Source organism: Drosophila obscura, unplaced genomic scaffold (assembly GCF_018151105.1).
Source record: "Drosophila obscura isolate BZ-5 IFL unplaced genomic scaffold, ASM1815110v1 contig_200, whole genome shotgun sequence".
NCBI classification, from domain to species: domain Eukaryota; kingdom Metazoa; phylum Arthropoda; class Insecta; order Diptera; family Drosophilidae; genus Drosophila; species Drosophila obscura.
Window position 1 is genome coordinate 6,396,032 of NW_024542791.1, and position 17,832 is coordinate 6,413,863.

The following is a 17,832-nucleotide window of genomic DNA, read 5'->3' on the forward strand; positions in this document are numbered from 1 at the left end:
ATGCTCAAATGTTGAACGCACTTTCGGATACGGTATCCATATCCCCATATCGCTGCGGATCGTATCTGTATATCCATTTGGTTTGTTTAACTTTTATATCGTAATTGCATATCTCTTTTGGGCTGGGCAAGAGCAGCGAAGCGAAGTAGGGTAGGGTAGGGTAGGGTGCAAACAAACTAATCAAATGTCTGCAATCATCCTTCTCCGTCTATCGCGCCGCTTCCGTTTCCGTTTCGCAGAGGCACACAGAGGCAAGTACAGCTGGTGGAGGGCCGCCGCGGAGTCCTCCTGGGGCCCCTTGTGTGGGCCCAACGGCTCATCCTCAATTTGAGGACGCGCTAATGCTTTAATCCTTGCCGTGTCCTGCTGCGGCTCGTGGCCAGGAGTCCTTCCTCCTGTCCGCTGTCCGCTGTCCTCTGTCCGCGCGTATTAAATCGATGAAGTATTAACGACTTAATTGCATGTTTGTCAGACATTTTGCATTGACCCTCATTCCAATTTGCACACCCTGCACTCTCTCTCTCCTCTGCTACGCCTTTTGAAGTCTAAGAGAATTTCGTTTCGTTATCCTTCGCCTACAGGACTCTGAAGAGGCGTTGCATGGGGCAGCTCATTTCGGGAAATGCGAATTCGATTAAAGTAATGACTTTTTGAGTAGCTCAAGTGGTGCAGGGGGGAAGGTTCCAAATTCAGGTGAGTTCTTTTTATTTTTGGGAGAATGAAAAGAGGCTAGAAATTGGTAAAGGAAAATGGCAGGTGATAGGTAAAGAATCTGTTTGGGGTGGCAAAGGGAAAGAGGCTAAAATGGAACAACTTAAGAAAGCCTTTGGATCGAAGATATATTTTGGGGGAATTTACTTTGTAATGTGTTTATAAGACGAAACACTTTAAACATAATGGGAAGATGCATCTGCATAAAAAGCTATCTGGGAATACACACAACAAATTCAAAAAAAGCTCTCTTAAATATTCCTTCTGCAGTATGTTCCATCAGGCTTTATTTTAAAGACCAAAAAAAGAGACACAAAAAACCTCTAGCCAATCTCTTATCGAACCCTTTTCATGGTCTCTCTCTGCCGTTTTCCATTCGCATCATCACCAAATTAAATAAAGCTCAATGACAAACTTCATTAGCCAAAAGATCAACTGGCCAAATGCCAAGGCAACAAAAATAACAATTTGCTTGCCCCCCCCCCACACCAACCCGCGCCACTGTCGCTGCCCACCCACCCCCTTGGACATGGGATTGAACCCCTTTCTGGTCGTGGCTTTTTGTGCAGTCCGTCAATCCCTGGTCAGAGAGAGAGCCGCAAATGGCAGGCAAACGTTATGCCAAAAACTAAATTAAGATTGAAATGTAAAACTGAAAACGTTTTACACAATTATTGAACGCTTGCCGGGGGAGGTCCTGGCCAGGAGGAGGGGCTCTATGGACATGTCCTGGCCTAATCGTACACCAAAAACCACTCTCCACAAAAAAAAAAAACGGAAAAAAGAACAAATAGGGGTACTACGTGTACGTTTGACAGACAATCTACAGTGCGAGATTCAGTCGACTGCATAACTTACAATTCCGTAAATATAAATTTGTCCCTGCTCCATACATGTGGGGGGGGGGCGTGTGGACCAGCCCAGGGTCTAATGAAGGATCCGCAGGACCGGCCCCAATATTATCACTCCAGCCATGCATTTTCTAAATGAAAATGGGCAGTAAAAAAGCGACAAAAAAGAGTGGAATGGAAAGGAAAAGAAAGGAAAGGAGAACCTTCAATGTATGGAAATTTCTGTTCAATCACAAATCCAATGATGTTCGCTTCGACGCATTTTGACAGTTGGACAGAAGGCGACGCATAGAGCGAGTGGGATGGGGAGGGAGGTGGATGTGGATGTGGCAGGAAAAAGAGTCATGGGGGGCACTGCATACTTGATGGGGGTTTGTGGGGATAGGCTATTCTCCGACTGAGACTGAAGCGATTTCCACTTCCTGGTTTGAGTCGCTTTGATGAATTTGACTGTTCCTGGACGCCTGGACTCCTGGCTCTCTGGTTCCTGGCTTTTCCAACGATTGTTGTTTGTTTGAAAGGCTTCGTTGTCCTGCTGTCTGTCCCCCCGTACCCATTATCCTGTTCTCCCCTCCGGCCCACTGATAGTCTGAGGCCTGCAGTGCATCTCTCTTTTTACTCCGATTTTCCTGCCAGTTTTTTTTGGTGTAGTGCTGCTGCTCCGTGCTGCCTTTGTGTCCCTCGCAGTGCATTGATTAGAATGTTTGGACTTGAGTACGTAAATATTTTTGCTTGCTTGTCAATTAGTACGTTAAGCTGCTGTTGTACTGCACTCCTCTCGTGCTCGTTCTTGGAGTGGTAAATGGTTCTGGAATTAGAAATACAAGACTGAAATGAAAGCCTTTTGTCGGGGCTTAGAATTGGAGTTTTGGGTAGAAGAGAGTGCTTCGAGTGTGGGAGTGACTCAAAGTTAAATAACTTCAAATGGAGCTGCATACCAAAAAAGGAGCAGGGAGAGTCGATTTTCGGATACTTTTATTTTAAATTTTAATTTGATTTATATTGTAAATATTTTTAGAGCTCTTATATATATTATAAGGAGCTAGAAAAGTATTTATTTTAAATCTAATTGGGATATTTAAAAACATAACAACGAATATAACCAAGTCATGTCCTTATTTGCGATTAATTGTATCACCAAAAATTATTTATAAAAAATTCAATGCAAATTCATAAATTAATTCCCTGAAATTAAACAAAAATTGCGTAATGTAAAAAAGTTTGTTCGAATATTAATGAAAAAAAAATAATACAAACAGAATTATATATAATACAAAAAATATGTCAGAAATGCAGAAATTATCCAACACAAAAAAGTTCACTAAGAATCCTTTAAATACTTCCCAAAATTCAATTAAAAAATAAAACAATTTTTAGTTATAAATTCAGATGGCTTTTACTGTTTTTGGCAGCGATTAAATATTTATGCCAGAGTCAGATTGCAATGCCCCATCTGCGCCATCAATCCCCCTCCCAAAAATCTCTCATTCCGTCTCCTATTTTGAGATCTCGCCCCTTGACTTTCCAACTTGAAATGTTTCCGTTAAAGTTTGACAGTTTTCGAAATTCAAGATGACAATTTGAGCTGTCAGAGGCACAGGTACAGTGTTACACCATGCTGGGCGGGGTAGAGGTCAATTTTTGTATTGTCCACCTGCAATCACCCCCGTCCACGTTCCCGTCCAACAGGCCTGTCTATCTGCCTCTGGAATTGCTTAAAACAATTGCGCATACGACGCGTGGCTTGCGTGAAAATTGCAACATTACAACATGTTGGGAAAAATAGTAGCGGGGAGGGGGAAGTATCGATGGAGAAGTGGGGTCGGTTGGTTCTGTCCATCGTGCCATGGATGGTCCTGCCAGTTACCTTTTTGACATTTGATTGAGATTTGTTATCGGCGAATTCATCAATGATATATACAATAAAAATACACACACGCAGTGCTCCCATTCCGTGCCGAGGGGGCAGGTGTGGGGGACCAGACTGAGACGCATTGAAACAAAAAAAATGAAATTGGTAGGTAGGAAAACAGCGGGCGGACAAAAAAAGGAAAAGGAAAGGGAAAAACACCATCAACACTGGAACATTCATCGTTGTGGGTCGGGTTGGGTTCGGTTGGGTCTGTGTCTGTGTCTGTACTGTGGGTCTGTTTTGGAAGCAGGGGATGCGGCTGTACCCACCCACCCACTGGGCAATAGTTATCAGGCTGTACCAGTGACATTTCTAGGCAGGACTCCGGTCCAGTGTTACTTCTATTAGATTTTCTCAGTGCCCAAAAAAAAAATACAAAAAGCGAAGCAGCAGCCGAAGCAGCTGTTGTTTGGTCCTCCATAGAGGTCTCCTGCCTCGTACCACTCGTTTTCCTTCATTTGTTGTTGTGTATTTTTGCAATAAACCAACGCACACAGAGAGCAGGGAAATGTGGCCATAGAAGGGGCGCGAATGGGGCTGAATATGTATCCATAGAGTGAGGAGTGTAGCAAAGGTAGCAGGAGCGTATATAGTATATCCAGAGAGTGAGGCCAGATCCACAGATTCGGGGGCAGTATCCACAGAGTATGGGAAATATAGAAAGAGGACTGTGGCCGGCCATGCGTACCTTTCGATCCTTGTGTGACATTTGAATTCGGCAGAAAGGCCGAAAAAAGGAACCCCCCTCCTCACCAGCTTTTTTTTTTGGACAGGAGCAAACATTTTCTTTTATACAACTTTGGCAGCTACGTACACCCCATGCCGCCACGCTGGCAGAGCAGAGCCCAACGTTTGCGTATCTATTTTTTAATTTTGCTGACGAGGCACGAAAACATACAAAACGCAATTGTTCCCCGGGATCCAACAATGCATTCCATGGATGCTCCAAGCCTCCCTGTACGTATTCTCGGTGTGTTGTCCTGACATGTGTGCGTCTCATGCTGATAAGCAGTAGCCAGTCGGCCCTGGGATTGGGTCTAGGATTGGGCTAGAGGAGGATTGGAAAGAGTAGCACCGCACCGCACCGAGCCGCGCCGTGCCGTGCCGTGCCGCTCCAAATGAAAAGTTAAACTGTGTGACGCGCTGAAAATGCGTGGGGAAGGCTGGGAAGGCTGTCACAGAGAGAGAGAGAGAGGATGCCAGGATGTTTGATTCCCGCTTTTCCAGAAGAACGAGTGGATGTGGGCCACCACCCACCACCTTTGTTTTTTCTGTGTGCATTCTCCTGGCATGGCGTGATGAATATTTACTGCGTGCGCTAACTGCTAACTACCTACAGGTATTCCTATTTTTTGACATTTTTAATTGGGTTTGAGCTGCTGAGGCACAGTCGAGTCGCCGCCAGCACTGGGGCAATGCTGCATGGGGCGTTAAGGTGGTGGGGCATACACATACGTATACCTGACAGTACTTGCCACTTTACGCTTGTCTGTTGTGCCGCCTTCGTGATGAATGTGGCCAAAAGCTGACGGTTCGATTTCACATGTAACCATAACCTTTCATTAAAATGGCAAGATCTTTTAATCCTAGTAGCTAGCTGGATGGAAAGCTATTGTGATGGCAATTTTAAGAGTTTTAGTTATTTAATAGAGTATTAGGCAGGTTCTTACACATGTGTACATGGCGAGGAATGCATATTCGAATCGACAGGAATATAAAAACCAAATACTTTTGCTTCAAATTAAAGAAGTGTGCAACACTGGCTCCAAGATATCGAACCATGGGATTTATCTTAAAAAACCTTCTTTACTTTTCATAAATAGTATGGCTATTTTTTAAGAACTTTTCACTAAATTCCATTCTTGTTTCTCTTCTACTTGCAGGTAACTAAAACTACGAGTATTACGAGTATGATTGCCCTCTCAAGCGTTCGACTTGTGGGTCCAGAACCCGCATAGACTCAAAAGTTATCATGTCATTGTAAGTTTAGAACAAAATACAGCCCCATCGCAATCTTCAGCTTCCCCCTAATTATGTTTTTCAAACAATTAATTTGGTGGAGTGGAGCTAAATGTATGAAGATTCACCAGCAACAACAGCAAAACAAAAAGGGAACCCAACAAGTAAATTACAGATTGTAATTGCGACAAGGGAAGCGTATCTTGTAGATACTTTTGTTGTACTTGCACTGCATTAACACAACATTTGTGTTTCTGTCTGCTCAGCGAAGCGTATTAGCCTAACTGTCAACCGCATTTGTGTGTTAACTGCTTTTCTTCGGGCCCCCCCCTGTGCCACATGGAAAAGTCATTTATTATTCATGGAGCTGCATTTCGAGTTGGTTGCATTTGCATGCATACCTAATTACCGCAGCGAGAAATTTAAGGTTTTTCATTTTTACTGGAAAAGAAATAGCGTACTACTGGTGGCTCCACCCATAATGATTGGGGCTACATACATATATGAAGAAGAAAAATAGAAAAATTAAAGCGGATATGTAGTGACAAGAGTTTTCTTGGAATAGTGTTGTAAAACGTTTGTAGTGTTGTAAAGCTGTTGTAGTGTTGTAAAGCTGTTGGAGTGTTGTAAAGTTTTTGAAGTTACATTTAAGCTGAGGGATTTAGATAAAATAATTTACCCCAAAGGAATTGTCATTGCATTATCACAATAAATGTAGGAAAATATGGAATATTCAATATCCATTCAAACAGTAACGCCAAGTGGTCCCAAAAAGTACAATTTCAGTGTTGTAAAGTACTTCATTTCCACCAGAAATTGTTTAGAATTCATCGCTTTACAGCTACAATATATTAAAAGAAGCAACAGCGCTTCATTGCAACCTAAATTGCATTACAATCCCACTCTATGTAAATTAAATTTAGCATCTACATTTTCACGCCACCTGTTGACTATCTGGCTCGTATGAATACTTGCATACATAATGTGCCCTTTAACAACCATCCAAGAAGCCCAATTACCGCCATGTGTATGTGATAACATTACCGCATTACAGAAGTTGCCAGTGACACTGACAGTGGCAGGCCTCTGTAACCCCATAACAGTTTGAGTCTGACTCTGCCGTTGACAGCTTTTTCGCACTGGCATCTTGTAAAGGGAATTCCCTGCCATTTCTTTGCGAACTGCTTGGATATTACAAATTCCCAAAGAACCGGCACCACCATTTCGGCAGATGCGCCGAGCCAAATCCTTTTTAGAACCAGCTCCACCAGGTTCAGGTTTAGCTGCAAGTTCCAAGAATCCATCGCATAATCCCTGGAGCCAATATCAGTTGAAGAAAATTATGAAATGGTTGGTTTGGCATGAGATCTGCGCTGCTCTGCGCTGCTCTGCGCTGCGGGGCGTATCACATCAAAGCAACGTTCAACAGCATTCAACATGCATTACATAAAAGCGCGTGCTGTGCTCAGGGAGTACTCTTTGGGGGACACTGGCACTGTCTTGAGATGTGTCTGAGTTATGACATCTTCACCACCCGCTGGGATAAGCATCTAAGCGTGCGGTTGCTCATCCGCATCCGGGCATCCGCACAGGCCTTGGCATCGGCATCGGCATCAGGTGCATCTGGCAGAACAGCTGAAGCAGCGTTACTCTCCGTACGAGTGACTACTTTCCTCATATCTGTTTTTGTTTTTTCCACTGATTGCTGTTGTAATACAGGGCAGGGGGATTGACATTCAAATTAGATGGATTATGACAGAGCGATCAAAACGTATCAATGGAGCGTAGCTGCAGCTGACTGCTGCAGAAAATTAACTTTCATACATTTTTCGTATCTGTTTTTTCGGTTATTTGTATCAAAATAGGGTAGGGGGGGATTGACATTTAAAACGACATTGGTTTGGCTGGAAATGTATCAGGAGGGAACGGGAAATCGTACAGCTGACTGCTGCAGACGCAGTCTGGAATAAATATGCTGCTAAATGAATGTGGTAGAATTTACTTTGAAAAGAACATAGACTTCCTTTATAGACTTGCGCCTAAATCAACTGCTTCCACATTAGGCGGCACTGTGATGGTCGACTCGATACGCACAAGAGAGTGCCGAAAAGAGAACACCTTAGAATGGACATTTTCGTTACATCGAATGTTCTGATATTTGGTTGTGGCTTAGATGGATTGCACTCAAAGAATAAAACACTAAACAAAATGCAAGAGAAGGGAGAAGGGGACGCAGCTAAATTTCATAATCAAGTGCGTCATTTGTCGGAATTAATTGCCATTCAAATCAAAGACCAGCAACAATAAGAACGTTCAAAATAGACAAATAGTGTTTTATGCATACAATTAAATGTATCAGCACCCATACACACATTCGTACTCGTAGATGTATCGTAGATGTATCTACACAACCACTTGCTGCCATGCTGCCAAACTGCACTCAAATGAATCGATGCGAAAACAAACAAAATAAAATATGAATCACGGAATTGAATGGACGCTTTCGTCTAAATAGTGCACAAGGTCAATTAGTTGAAATACTCGTACCATCAAAAAAAACTATATATATACGTACATACACACACACATACTCGTATAAAAATTAAATAGTGGATTGTGTTTTTATTTTTGTGATAACATTTCAATGATGTTTTGCTTTGAGTTACTTTTGAGATTTGATTTGTTTGGATGCACGCTTCAAGAGCATTCAGAAGAACTTGTTTGTGTTAATACTCTCTACATCAGTGGATTACTTTGATATTTAGATTTTTAGGAGTATCCGCCCAAGAGTTACTATTGGAATGGTCAATGTAGTTGGAACAAAGTTGAATGGATGTGATAGAACCCCTAATTTATTATACATAAATACATACATATATGTAGCAATGAATATAAGGGGAAGGCTTTTGCGTGTCGCAACTCTGGCTCCAGAAGTACTCTGTAACCTCTAACATTTGGAGAACTCTGCCGTTGACAGTTGTAGCATTTGAGACTCAAATTTCTCCATGTGGGAAGAGAATTTTCTACTCCTTGGAATGGGTAGGGGATGCAGATGCGTCTGTGTATCTGCATGGAATGTTCTAGAAGCATCTAACAATGAAGCAAGCTGGGATATACATATGGATATATACATACATATACATAGGACATAAGAGAGATCTTAATGCATTGTACTTACCACAATTAATGCATGGGTAAATATTTAAATATTACGCATGGGATAAATAGTGGCAATAGATACTGAAATAATAATTTCAAGTTTTAGTTTCACTTTGAGAACACAATTTTGAGAAATCAATATCTGTGCGATATCTTACCTTACCCTGGGATATTCTTCTTTCCAATAACAATCCCTCTTAAAAACTTTCTCTGCCTTCGATCCTCCCTCCCTGCTTAGTTTCAATTGCATTTTGCTCTCATTTATTGCGTAATTTGCTACCCAAAGTGCGTTGCTTTGCAAGAGGAGATCAGTAAACCCTCCCCAGGCCACAAGTTCCCCCCCACCCGATACCCGATTTCCGATGCCCATTCCTAAAATCCTTAAAAGACGAAGAAGAAAAAAAAGTTGTTTTGATTTCATTGTGTGCGTTGTCGTTCCAGGAACCCAGCCTTATAGAGAAGCTCCTTATAAGAATGTGAATGTGTGAATGTGTGAATGTGTTTGTGTTTGTGAAAAGGATTTACGCGTTGTTTTTCTTGTACATTTCGCACATCGCATCGTCGTTTCTTCGGGATGTTGTTCTGGTTGTTTGGTTTCAGTGTGGCAGGGGGGGGCAGGGACTGTGGCAGAGACAGAGGCAGAGGCGAGGTGAGGCACAGCAGATAGGTTACCAGATACCTGAGCTATGATTTCGCCTTGAAACTTCTTCATTCAGGTGCGTTGCCATGTACATTAGTGTGTGTGTGTGTGTTGTGTATCACGTATCTGCGTGTGTGTATGTGTGAGTGCAAACGAGACGCAATTTTGATCTATTTTTTGGCTTCAGCTTTAGCTTTTTTTTCCCCTTTATATTCCCTAAGGCTCTTTGTTGTTGGTGCTCTCTCTGTGGTGCTCTGGTGAGCATTTTGTGTAATTGAAAAAGCATTTGAAATGCAGCTGCGTAAATTTCCATTGCGTATTCGCTTTCATACAACACATACAACAATGGAATCCACAAGAAATAGTCGTAAAAGTACAGTTGTGCACAAGTGAAGCTATTTAAGGGAGCGGGAGCTTTGGCCAAGTGCAAAAGTAATTGGGGATTTTTTTTTGTTTGTTTGAAGCTTCTGTAAATGGGGAAGATGAACGAGTACGGATGGAAGCAGGGTGACCGGGATGAAAGGAAAGTGATAGGGGGGAATAATTATATGTAATAAAGAGTCACACGGCTGCTACATGCGGGGTTTTGTGTTAAGAGGATCTCTTTGGATCTGTTTAATTTTTAACTGCGTAGTTTCCTTAAGATATCTTGTATCATATGTGCCTGTGGCTATTTTTCTTTATATCAAACTCTTTTTTACACTGTACATCAATGCAGTGTGTACCTTCAATGCAGCAAAACCATTCGGAGCAAAAGTTCTAATGTTAATTAACATAAAAAAGAAATGAAGAAAGTATCCATAAAGTGCCACTGGAACTGGAACGCTTTCTTCATTGCTACCGCCAATCAGCATCCAGCATCTCGATCAATTTCTCCCTTTACCCACAACGATACCAAACATCTGAGCCATCAAGGGCAGAAGAGCAACCTCTCCCTGCTGCTCCCCGCATCAGCCAGAGAATTCCAGTTGCTTGAGCGGAGCGGAGTGGAGACTCCACCTTAGACTCAAAAACTGCAAACTTCCCAGGAATTTCTTAATAGCTTTTTACCGATATATATATATATATTTTTTTTTTGGTTGGCCATTCAGTGTGTGGTGTTGGCTGTTGCTTCGGGGCTTGAAACGAAACCGTTGATTTCTGATTCCTGCCGCTGCCCCAAATAGGGGAAAAAAATGAGTCAGTGATGAGGGAGGAGATGGTAGAGGGGCGAAGAAATTGGTGGCTTCCACAAAAGTTGGCGGGGCCGCATTTTTCTAACGATTAAACAAATTCGGAGAAAACAAACGCATCCCATGCAACGATGCGATGCGATGGCTCCAAGGCGAACAGAACAGAACGGAACGGAACGGAACGTCACCTGCAGTTTCCAGGAATTGGTGGCAGGGATCGAGCGACGAGCTCGAGCGGCACGCAACGCGAGGAGGAGGCGGCAGAAGAAGAAACCGTAGACGAGGCATACAACAAAGTCGAAAGGAGAGTCCCCGGGAGTCACTTTCAGAATCAGCAAATCAGAAAGTTCTCTCTACGTTGCATCAAAAAGTGAGGCTGCGGCTGCGGCTGCTGCTGCGGCTGAACCTGCGGATGGCGGCATATTTGAGTGGTCGAAAATTCCCAGAATTGAATCGTATATCTTTTTTTTTTTTGGTTTGGTGTTTTTTTCTTCTTGTGGTTGTATCGCTTTGGTCCGGGCCTTTCTAAATGCTCGATTAATTTCTAATAAATTGGTTGGGCAGAGGAAATGCTGCAGGCACAGGCGAGGGCCATGCCACCAGATAGAGTTACCAACACAAATGCGATGCATTTTGAAATTTGAGTGTGTATTGAACACTATTCCAGGAACTACTGGGTTATGTGCAAAGGCATCAACTTTTTTGAGGATAAACTTTTGCAACATTGCATTAGGCCGATAGATTAATTTCTGATTGAAAAGCAGGCGCTGCGGAAGCTGTTCGTGTTCGTAAAACCCAAAACTAATCCTAGCCATACGTTTTTGTTTTGTTTCCCCATTCTCGTTGCAGCATTTGTCGTGTTCGGACCTGTGATCTGTGTTATTCGTAATTTGTTGAATTTATACAGCAGTTTTCATCGAAATTAATTATCACCAACGATTACCAGCGGAGCGGAAATAACACACAAAAAAAACATTTAAGAAAACAATTGCAAAATTCCCTTTTGGCTAAGGATTTGCGGCGGTCACACCAGTGCTTTTATGCTCGGCAGCTGGCAGCCACAATATTCCACGAAATTCCATTTTGGCAACAAACTAAAACAAATAAATCAACAACAACAGCAACAACAACAACAACAACAACAACAACGCGCAAAATTCAACAATCAACAATCATTTACATCCGTCGCTCTGGCGCCGCTCAAACCCTTTGTATCCTGAATTTGATCAAGAAAAAGGATACGCCGGATAGGAATACGGCTCCAGGACGATATAGAACTTAACGGAACAACGGAGGTACAACTGGCGTCAACATGGATCCACAGCAGCAGTTCTGCCTCAAGTGGAACAGTTATTCCTCCAATTTGGCAATAACATTCTCAAATCTATTCAAATCGGATCTACTGGCCGATGTTACACTGTACTGCGATGGTAAGTTTTTGCCAACAATTTTATTTGCTTTTACATACTTCAGACAATGACAACAATTACAAGATAGGGAAAATGTATAATATTCCTAAGTGCAGGCGTTAAGTAGCTTAACGTGAGGGTCATAATGGTTGCTCCAAGGTGGCGTGAAGAGTTCCAAGAGTGAAGAGTTCCCATCTGAAACGAATGATTTCACAATTGAATTCGTAGAAATTATCAGAAATAAATTCAAGAAATTGTTTACAATTTTGACAGGAAAAACTTTACGACTTTATGTTGCTAGTGAAAATTTCAATGATTTATTGTAGAGCTACTGCAACTTTAGCATGAGGAACACGGAACTCCCCCAAGTGAACGACTTTGATGAATATTTTCATACATTTATTAAGATACCTTAAGCTTCCTCCCAACTTCAACCAAGGAAAGAATTTATTCTGTCCTGTGTATACCCAACACACATATGTGTCTGATGTAAGCGATAAATTGTCCTTTGCGTAGATATAATAGTCATCACATAAGCAAAGGCAGATGTGTAATAATCATGATATAAGAACAGGAAGATGTGGGGACCCTTGGAATGTAAAGATAAACAGAATTATTTCCCTACAAGGCTCTTGTGCAAAGTTTTTTTTTTTCCTTTTGGCTAATAAGCTACCAGACATTGATTTCTTTTTTTCTTGTTCTTTGCGGGCTTGTTTGATGGCAACGCGCGAAGTAGCTTTTATGGTCTGTCTCCGTCTCCGTCTCGTCCTTGTCTGTCTGTCAGGGTCCTGTTGCCGTCGTCGTCGCCCTGTTGCTGAATATTCCCCGTCTGGGGTGGAGTCTTTACTAGTTCATTTACGGCCTTTTACTACAGTTTTTATGCTGGCTTATTAAATGGCAAATAAATGCGGGACAGGGGGACAGACCTACATACATATATAGAACACAAAATCTCTAGATTCCGTTTATGTATAAGTATATATTTTTACATATATTTATTTAGCTTTGACTGAGGTCAGTTATTTTTGGGGTTCCTTTGTGCTTTTTGTGTGTGTGTGTGTGCTTGGGCCTGTGACTGTGACTGTGCCTGTGCCTTTTGGGACCCTTGTTAACCTTCCTGTTCTTTCCGTTTCGCTCTCTTTTGATTTGGGTTTAAATATTTCCCTTCTTGGCCTGTTTTTGTACTGGGTGTAATGTGTGTATGTGTGTGTCTGTGTGTCGTCTTGGCTTACTTTTATGATTATTATGTAGGATTTTGTGTATGTATTCCGTTTTATGTTTTTGTTTTATGCTTATGTATGCCTTGGCCTTCAAATGATTTTAAATTTTACACAAAAAACTTTGAAGAGAAAGACTGAAAGAGTTTTTGGGGCTCTTTAAAGCCCCTGCAGACATTACTCATGCGGGAAAGTATAGATTTTAGCATTGATTGAATGAGTGGGAACAACAGTCGCTGGCTGGGATTATGGGTGCTTGGAAAGGGGTTTGTGGTTTGGTGTTCGGGAGAGACATACGCAGACAGCTCCCCCAACAGCAACACCAAAAAAAAAGCCTAGACAAATCCTGGAACCCCTTTACATCGCCCACACTCTCTCGCTCTCTGTGAGTCCCCGTTGTCATTCATATCAATCGAAGTGGTACTACTTTTGATTAAAATTTGCCCACCCAAACCCCTCCCCCCCAACACATCCTGTAAGCCCTTTGGTTTTCCTGCTTTTAATTGTGGTTTTTAATATTTCTTTGGTGGCGTGGGCTGCGGCCGTCCATCCAAAATCTGCATTTGTTATGTTTGATTTGTCTCTGGCTCTCCACCGATCCCTTTTTGTCCATTTCGAAATGAAGCATTAAATATTTGGCCGTCTGTGAAAACAAAAGCAAATAACGTATGTTTTTTATTGTTTTTAATATTCATGTGTACTCGTCGTACATTTTTTGGATATTCATTTCTGTTTTACACTTTTTCGATTACAGAAGGATGCATGGGCTTTGTGCTTCTGGGGTTCTTTACCACTTGAGAAATGAGCATTTTTACCCAAATGAACATTTGCTTGGCCTTGGGCCATGTTATTGGTGGGACGTATGGGGGGTTGTGGGTTGGGATGACTGCTGTCTGGTGGGAGTTTTCCCCTCTGTCAGGGGTTGATTTTGAGATGAACAAATATATATTTGAAGATTTGTTTGTACTTTATTAAGGTGTGTGGAATGGATTTTTAGGGCAGAGGAATAGAATATTTAAAATTTCTTTAGCCAACATTTGACACATTAAAATAATTTTCAAGTGCAACACCTTCTTCAGGAGCAAACCACGTGGTTTTTTGTGTCCCATGAATCATCCGATTAGATTAGAGACCCAAAAAGCCAAAAGAAAAACTGGCCATATTTCGAGTACTCTGTGCGAATGTTATTGCCAAAATGCAGTAAACTGGGTACAGTATACTCGGGTGCGAAAATAAAATCAAAACAAATTGTAGAGGAATACTACTAGTATGATTATGATTATTCGCAGCCGTAAACATTCGCCCATTAATCGGTGGGGATCGGATCGATCTGGCGCGGGGGGCGGAACGTAAACAACGCAAAGCAGAAGCAAAAATGTTTTATACACATTATTGTATGACATTTCTTTATCAAGGCCACACCATACAGACATATCGGAATATATGTACATACATACATATATACAGAGATATACTCTCGTATGTATTGGGTTTTTGCGTTTTCTTTTGTGGCGATTGTGACCCAATTTCTGTTGTATCAAGTGTTAGAAAATCAAGCAACACAATAAATACATACAAAAAAAAAAGGAAAGGCAGAAACTTAATCATGAGAACGTAGAAAAACAACAAAATAAAAGTTGAAAATAATTTAATTTTTTTTTTTGGCAGAGGGTAAACAACAAGTGTGTGCTGTGGTGCGCCCGCCATATGTGAAATGCAATTTGCGTAGTATTAATCCCCGAATATTATATAATCAGCGCGCATAGGTAGCATTGTTTTGCGTGCTAATGAGTGACGACTTGGATTAGGTATACGCAGCGTTGGCTGCTGCTGTTTCACTTCCTACTAGAGGTGGAAATGGAACTTCGGTGCCTCGTGCTCAAACTATATCAAAGGTGTCTGTTTCATCATAACAAGTACAAACAAATAAATAGAGACACCCAAAAACATCTCTGCTCAGTGCTCAGTGCTCAGTGATGGTGCCAAGCCCGCACCCATCTCTACTTCCGAGAATGATTTCCAATGCTCGTGCAATGCGGCATATGACCTTGATGGTGTTTTTTTATTGTTGTTCTTTTGTGTCTTTTGCCTCACGAATTCTCGTTTGTTGTTATCAATCCGCGTAGAATTCTCTTATCATCGAAAAAGTGGAATTGAAGGCGCACAATTTCTGTTGAATTGTATATAGAAAGAGTCGTGGACGAGGGACGGGGTATGGGGTACTGCACCCTGATTAAGCCCCCTCCGAGGAAATGTTTAATGCACATTTGCCTGTCACTTTGTTAGGTGGTAGGAAGCAGCTGCTGCTGCCCCAAATTACTAAAAGTGTCAAACTTGAAATATATTTATGAGCAATGTTGGCGGTAAATAAAATTTCAGTTATCTTCAGTGGAGTAGCTCTATCGCAGGCAGCCAGGCAGCCAGCAGCCAGCCACCAGCCAGCCACCAGCCACCGCTGTGCGAGTGTCACTTCAATTTGGCTTAAGTAATGCTCGCTGCCAACACAACAAGTGCCCCATAAAGGAGCGACACATAAGTTTCGAAACACCTTCTGCTCCTGCTCCCACTCCCACCCAGTGGCACCCAAAAGAAAAGCGTGAAAAATGTCAGTACATAGCCGAAAAAGATTCCATATACAGCACACAAAACAACTCGTAGAAAATGAGGGGGGGAGGGAGGTAGCACATCAAAATATACTTATTTTGGAGTGACTGCGACATGGCGGAAGGAGGAGGAGGAGGAGGAGGGCTTGGGGGTGGGTTTTCCAGGGGGATGGCTTCCAGGTAAAGTCAGGCAGGAGCCCAGGACACACACAAAAGATTGCCAAGACGCGACATTGATGTTGAATAATAACTCAGACACAAAGATAGAGAAAAGGAGAAATACTATACATATATATAGTATATATATGTATGTAACCGTGAGACTTGGTGGGTGGTTGGGGGTGGGAAAAGCTCATTGTGTGTGTGTGTAGTCAAGAGCAAGGAAATAATTTTCTTGCTTTTCGCTTTTTATTGTGCTACGTGTTTATGTTTGTGTGTGTGTGTGGCGGGTCCTCGCTTTCCTCTCTCTATGCATGTGATGTAAATGTGTGAGTGGGGCAGGGACAGGGACAGGGACAGGGGGTGGGTATACTCTTACTACTCGTAGTATATATATTTAACATGATTTTTTTACGAGTTCAAGGTCTTGGCTAGCGTTTTCGTTTTCGGCGCCACCTGTTGGCAACTGCCTTCATGTCTGAGATGCCGGTAGAGATGCTTTAATCGAAGCATTTCGAAATGAGGGAAGGGAAATTGGCTAAGGAAGTGCAGACTATTATCGCTTTTTCCTTGCTTACTGAAGGGGAAGGGGTTTTATTGGAAGTAGGATTATATTTTCTATGAACCATCCTTGGCTAACACTGTCGTGTTCCATTCGCTACCATTGCAGGCGCAGTCTTCAAAGCACACAAACTTATATTGGCTGCCTGCTCAAAGAAGTTTGCCGATCTGTTCGAGAACACGCCCACCAATGGCCAGTGCGTCATCATACTGGAGGCCACAACGCCCGATAACATGGCCGCTCTTCTCGAGTTCATGTACAAGGGCGAGGTGCATGTGTCCCAGGAGGCACTCAACAGTTTCCTCAAGTCCGCCGAGAGCTTGCAGGTGAGTTTCCGCCACACTCAATTCCGAGTTGTGATTTCACTCCAACATTACCCCTTTACATTTCCATTTATCTTTGATCAGGTCAAGGGACTGTCGACAGAGACCGGTCGTCTGGCCGCACAACAGGCTCAACAGCAGCATATGGGCGACAGCTCGCCGCTAGATTCGCCCACGGGGCGACGCAGCATGCGCAACAGCCTCAGCGGCAGCAGCATTGTGCAGGGCGGTGGCGTTGGCATTGGTCTGGGCACTGGCTCCGGGGTGAACTCCATTCCCGGGGGCCTGGGCAATGGCAACGGGCTGAGTCTGGCCGGCGCCCTCAGTGGCATGGCCGCTGCCGGTGGAATGGCAGCCGCTGCCAGTGTGGCGGCCAGCGGATTGAGTGCCCTGGCGGCCAGTGCGAATGCACTGGATCGTTGCGGCAGTGCTGGTGGCAACATTATCGGGGGCACAGCGACGGGCCATGGACCCTTGAGTGCTGGATCCGGAGCAGGCGGAGTCGGTGGCAATGGAGTGGGTGGTGGCAACAACGGACCCATTAGCCTGGGCAGCGGTGCTGGCGCCGCTCTTCATCTGGGCGGATCGACCGGCAGCTTGAAGCAGGAGTGCGACTCGATGATGCATCCGGGCAGCAGCTCCTCCTCCACCATGGGCTACACCCATGTGCCGCCCATGTACAGACCCATCTCGTATGAGCCGCTGCGCAAGCGCGCCCTGCGCAGTCCGTATGCCGAGCAGGAGCTGCGCGGCTCTGTGCTGCGCGATGGCTCCAAGAACTCGTCCTCCGAGTGCCCCAGTCCCATCAACAAGCCGCCGTATCATCGTCCATCGTCCAGTGCTTCATCGACGGCGCCCACCGAAGCGGACACCATGCACTCGGAAAGAGCCTCGCCACAGTCCAGGTGGGTCAACAGCTAGGACATCAGTCCTATCCCATCCACACCCTTATTAACTGACTCTCTCTCTCCTTAGTCGCTACGAGAACCACAGTCCCAGCACCACAGCCGGCAACGGCAATGCCAACAGTGGGCTGGATCGCATTGTCAAGTCGGAGCGCAACAATGGCAGTGCCAACGATGCCAACGACGATGACCGCGAGCTCATGGATGAATCAACAGATGTGAGTGGCAACAACAAAGCGCGAATTACCTT

General features: G+C 43.5%; 1 protein-coding gene across 1 annotated transcript in view; it reads left to right on the forward strand.

Moving 5' to 3' along the window:
* Positions 1-17,832, forward strand: part of LOC111077942 (zinc finger protein chinmo) — a 50,285-nt gene that overhangs the window by 30,442 nt on the left and 2,011 nt on the right. Inside the window, 4 exon segments of the mRNA XM_041593886.1 lie at positions 11,254-11,834; positions 16,463-16,680; positions 16,762-17,582; positions 17,653-17,800. Coding sequence (XP_041449820.1) covers positions 11,717-11,834; positions 16,463-16,680; positions 16,762-17,582; positions 17,653-17,800 — 1,305 coding nt within the window. The 5' untranslated portion in view covers positions 11,254-11,716.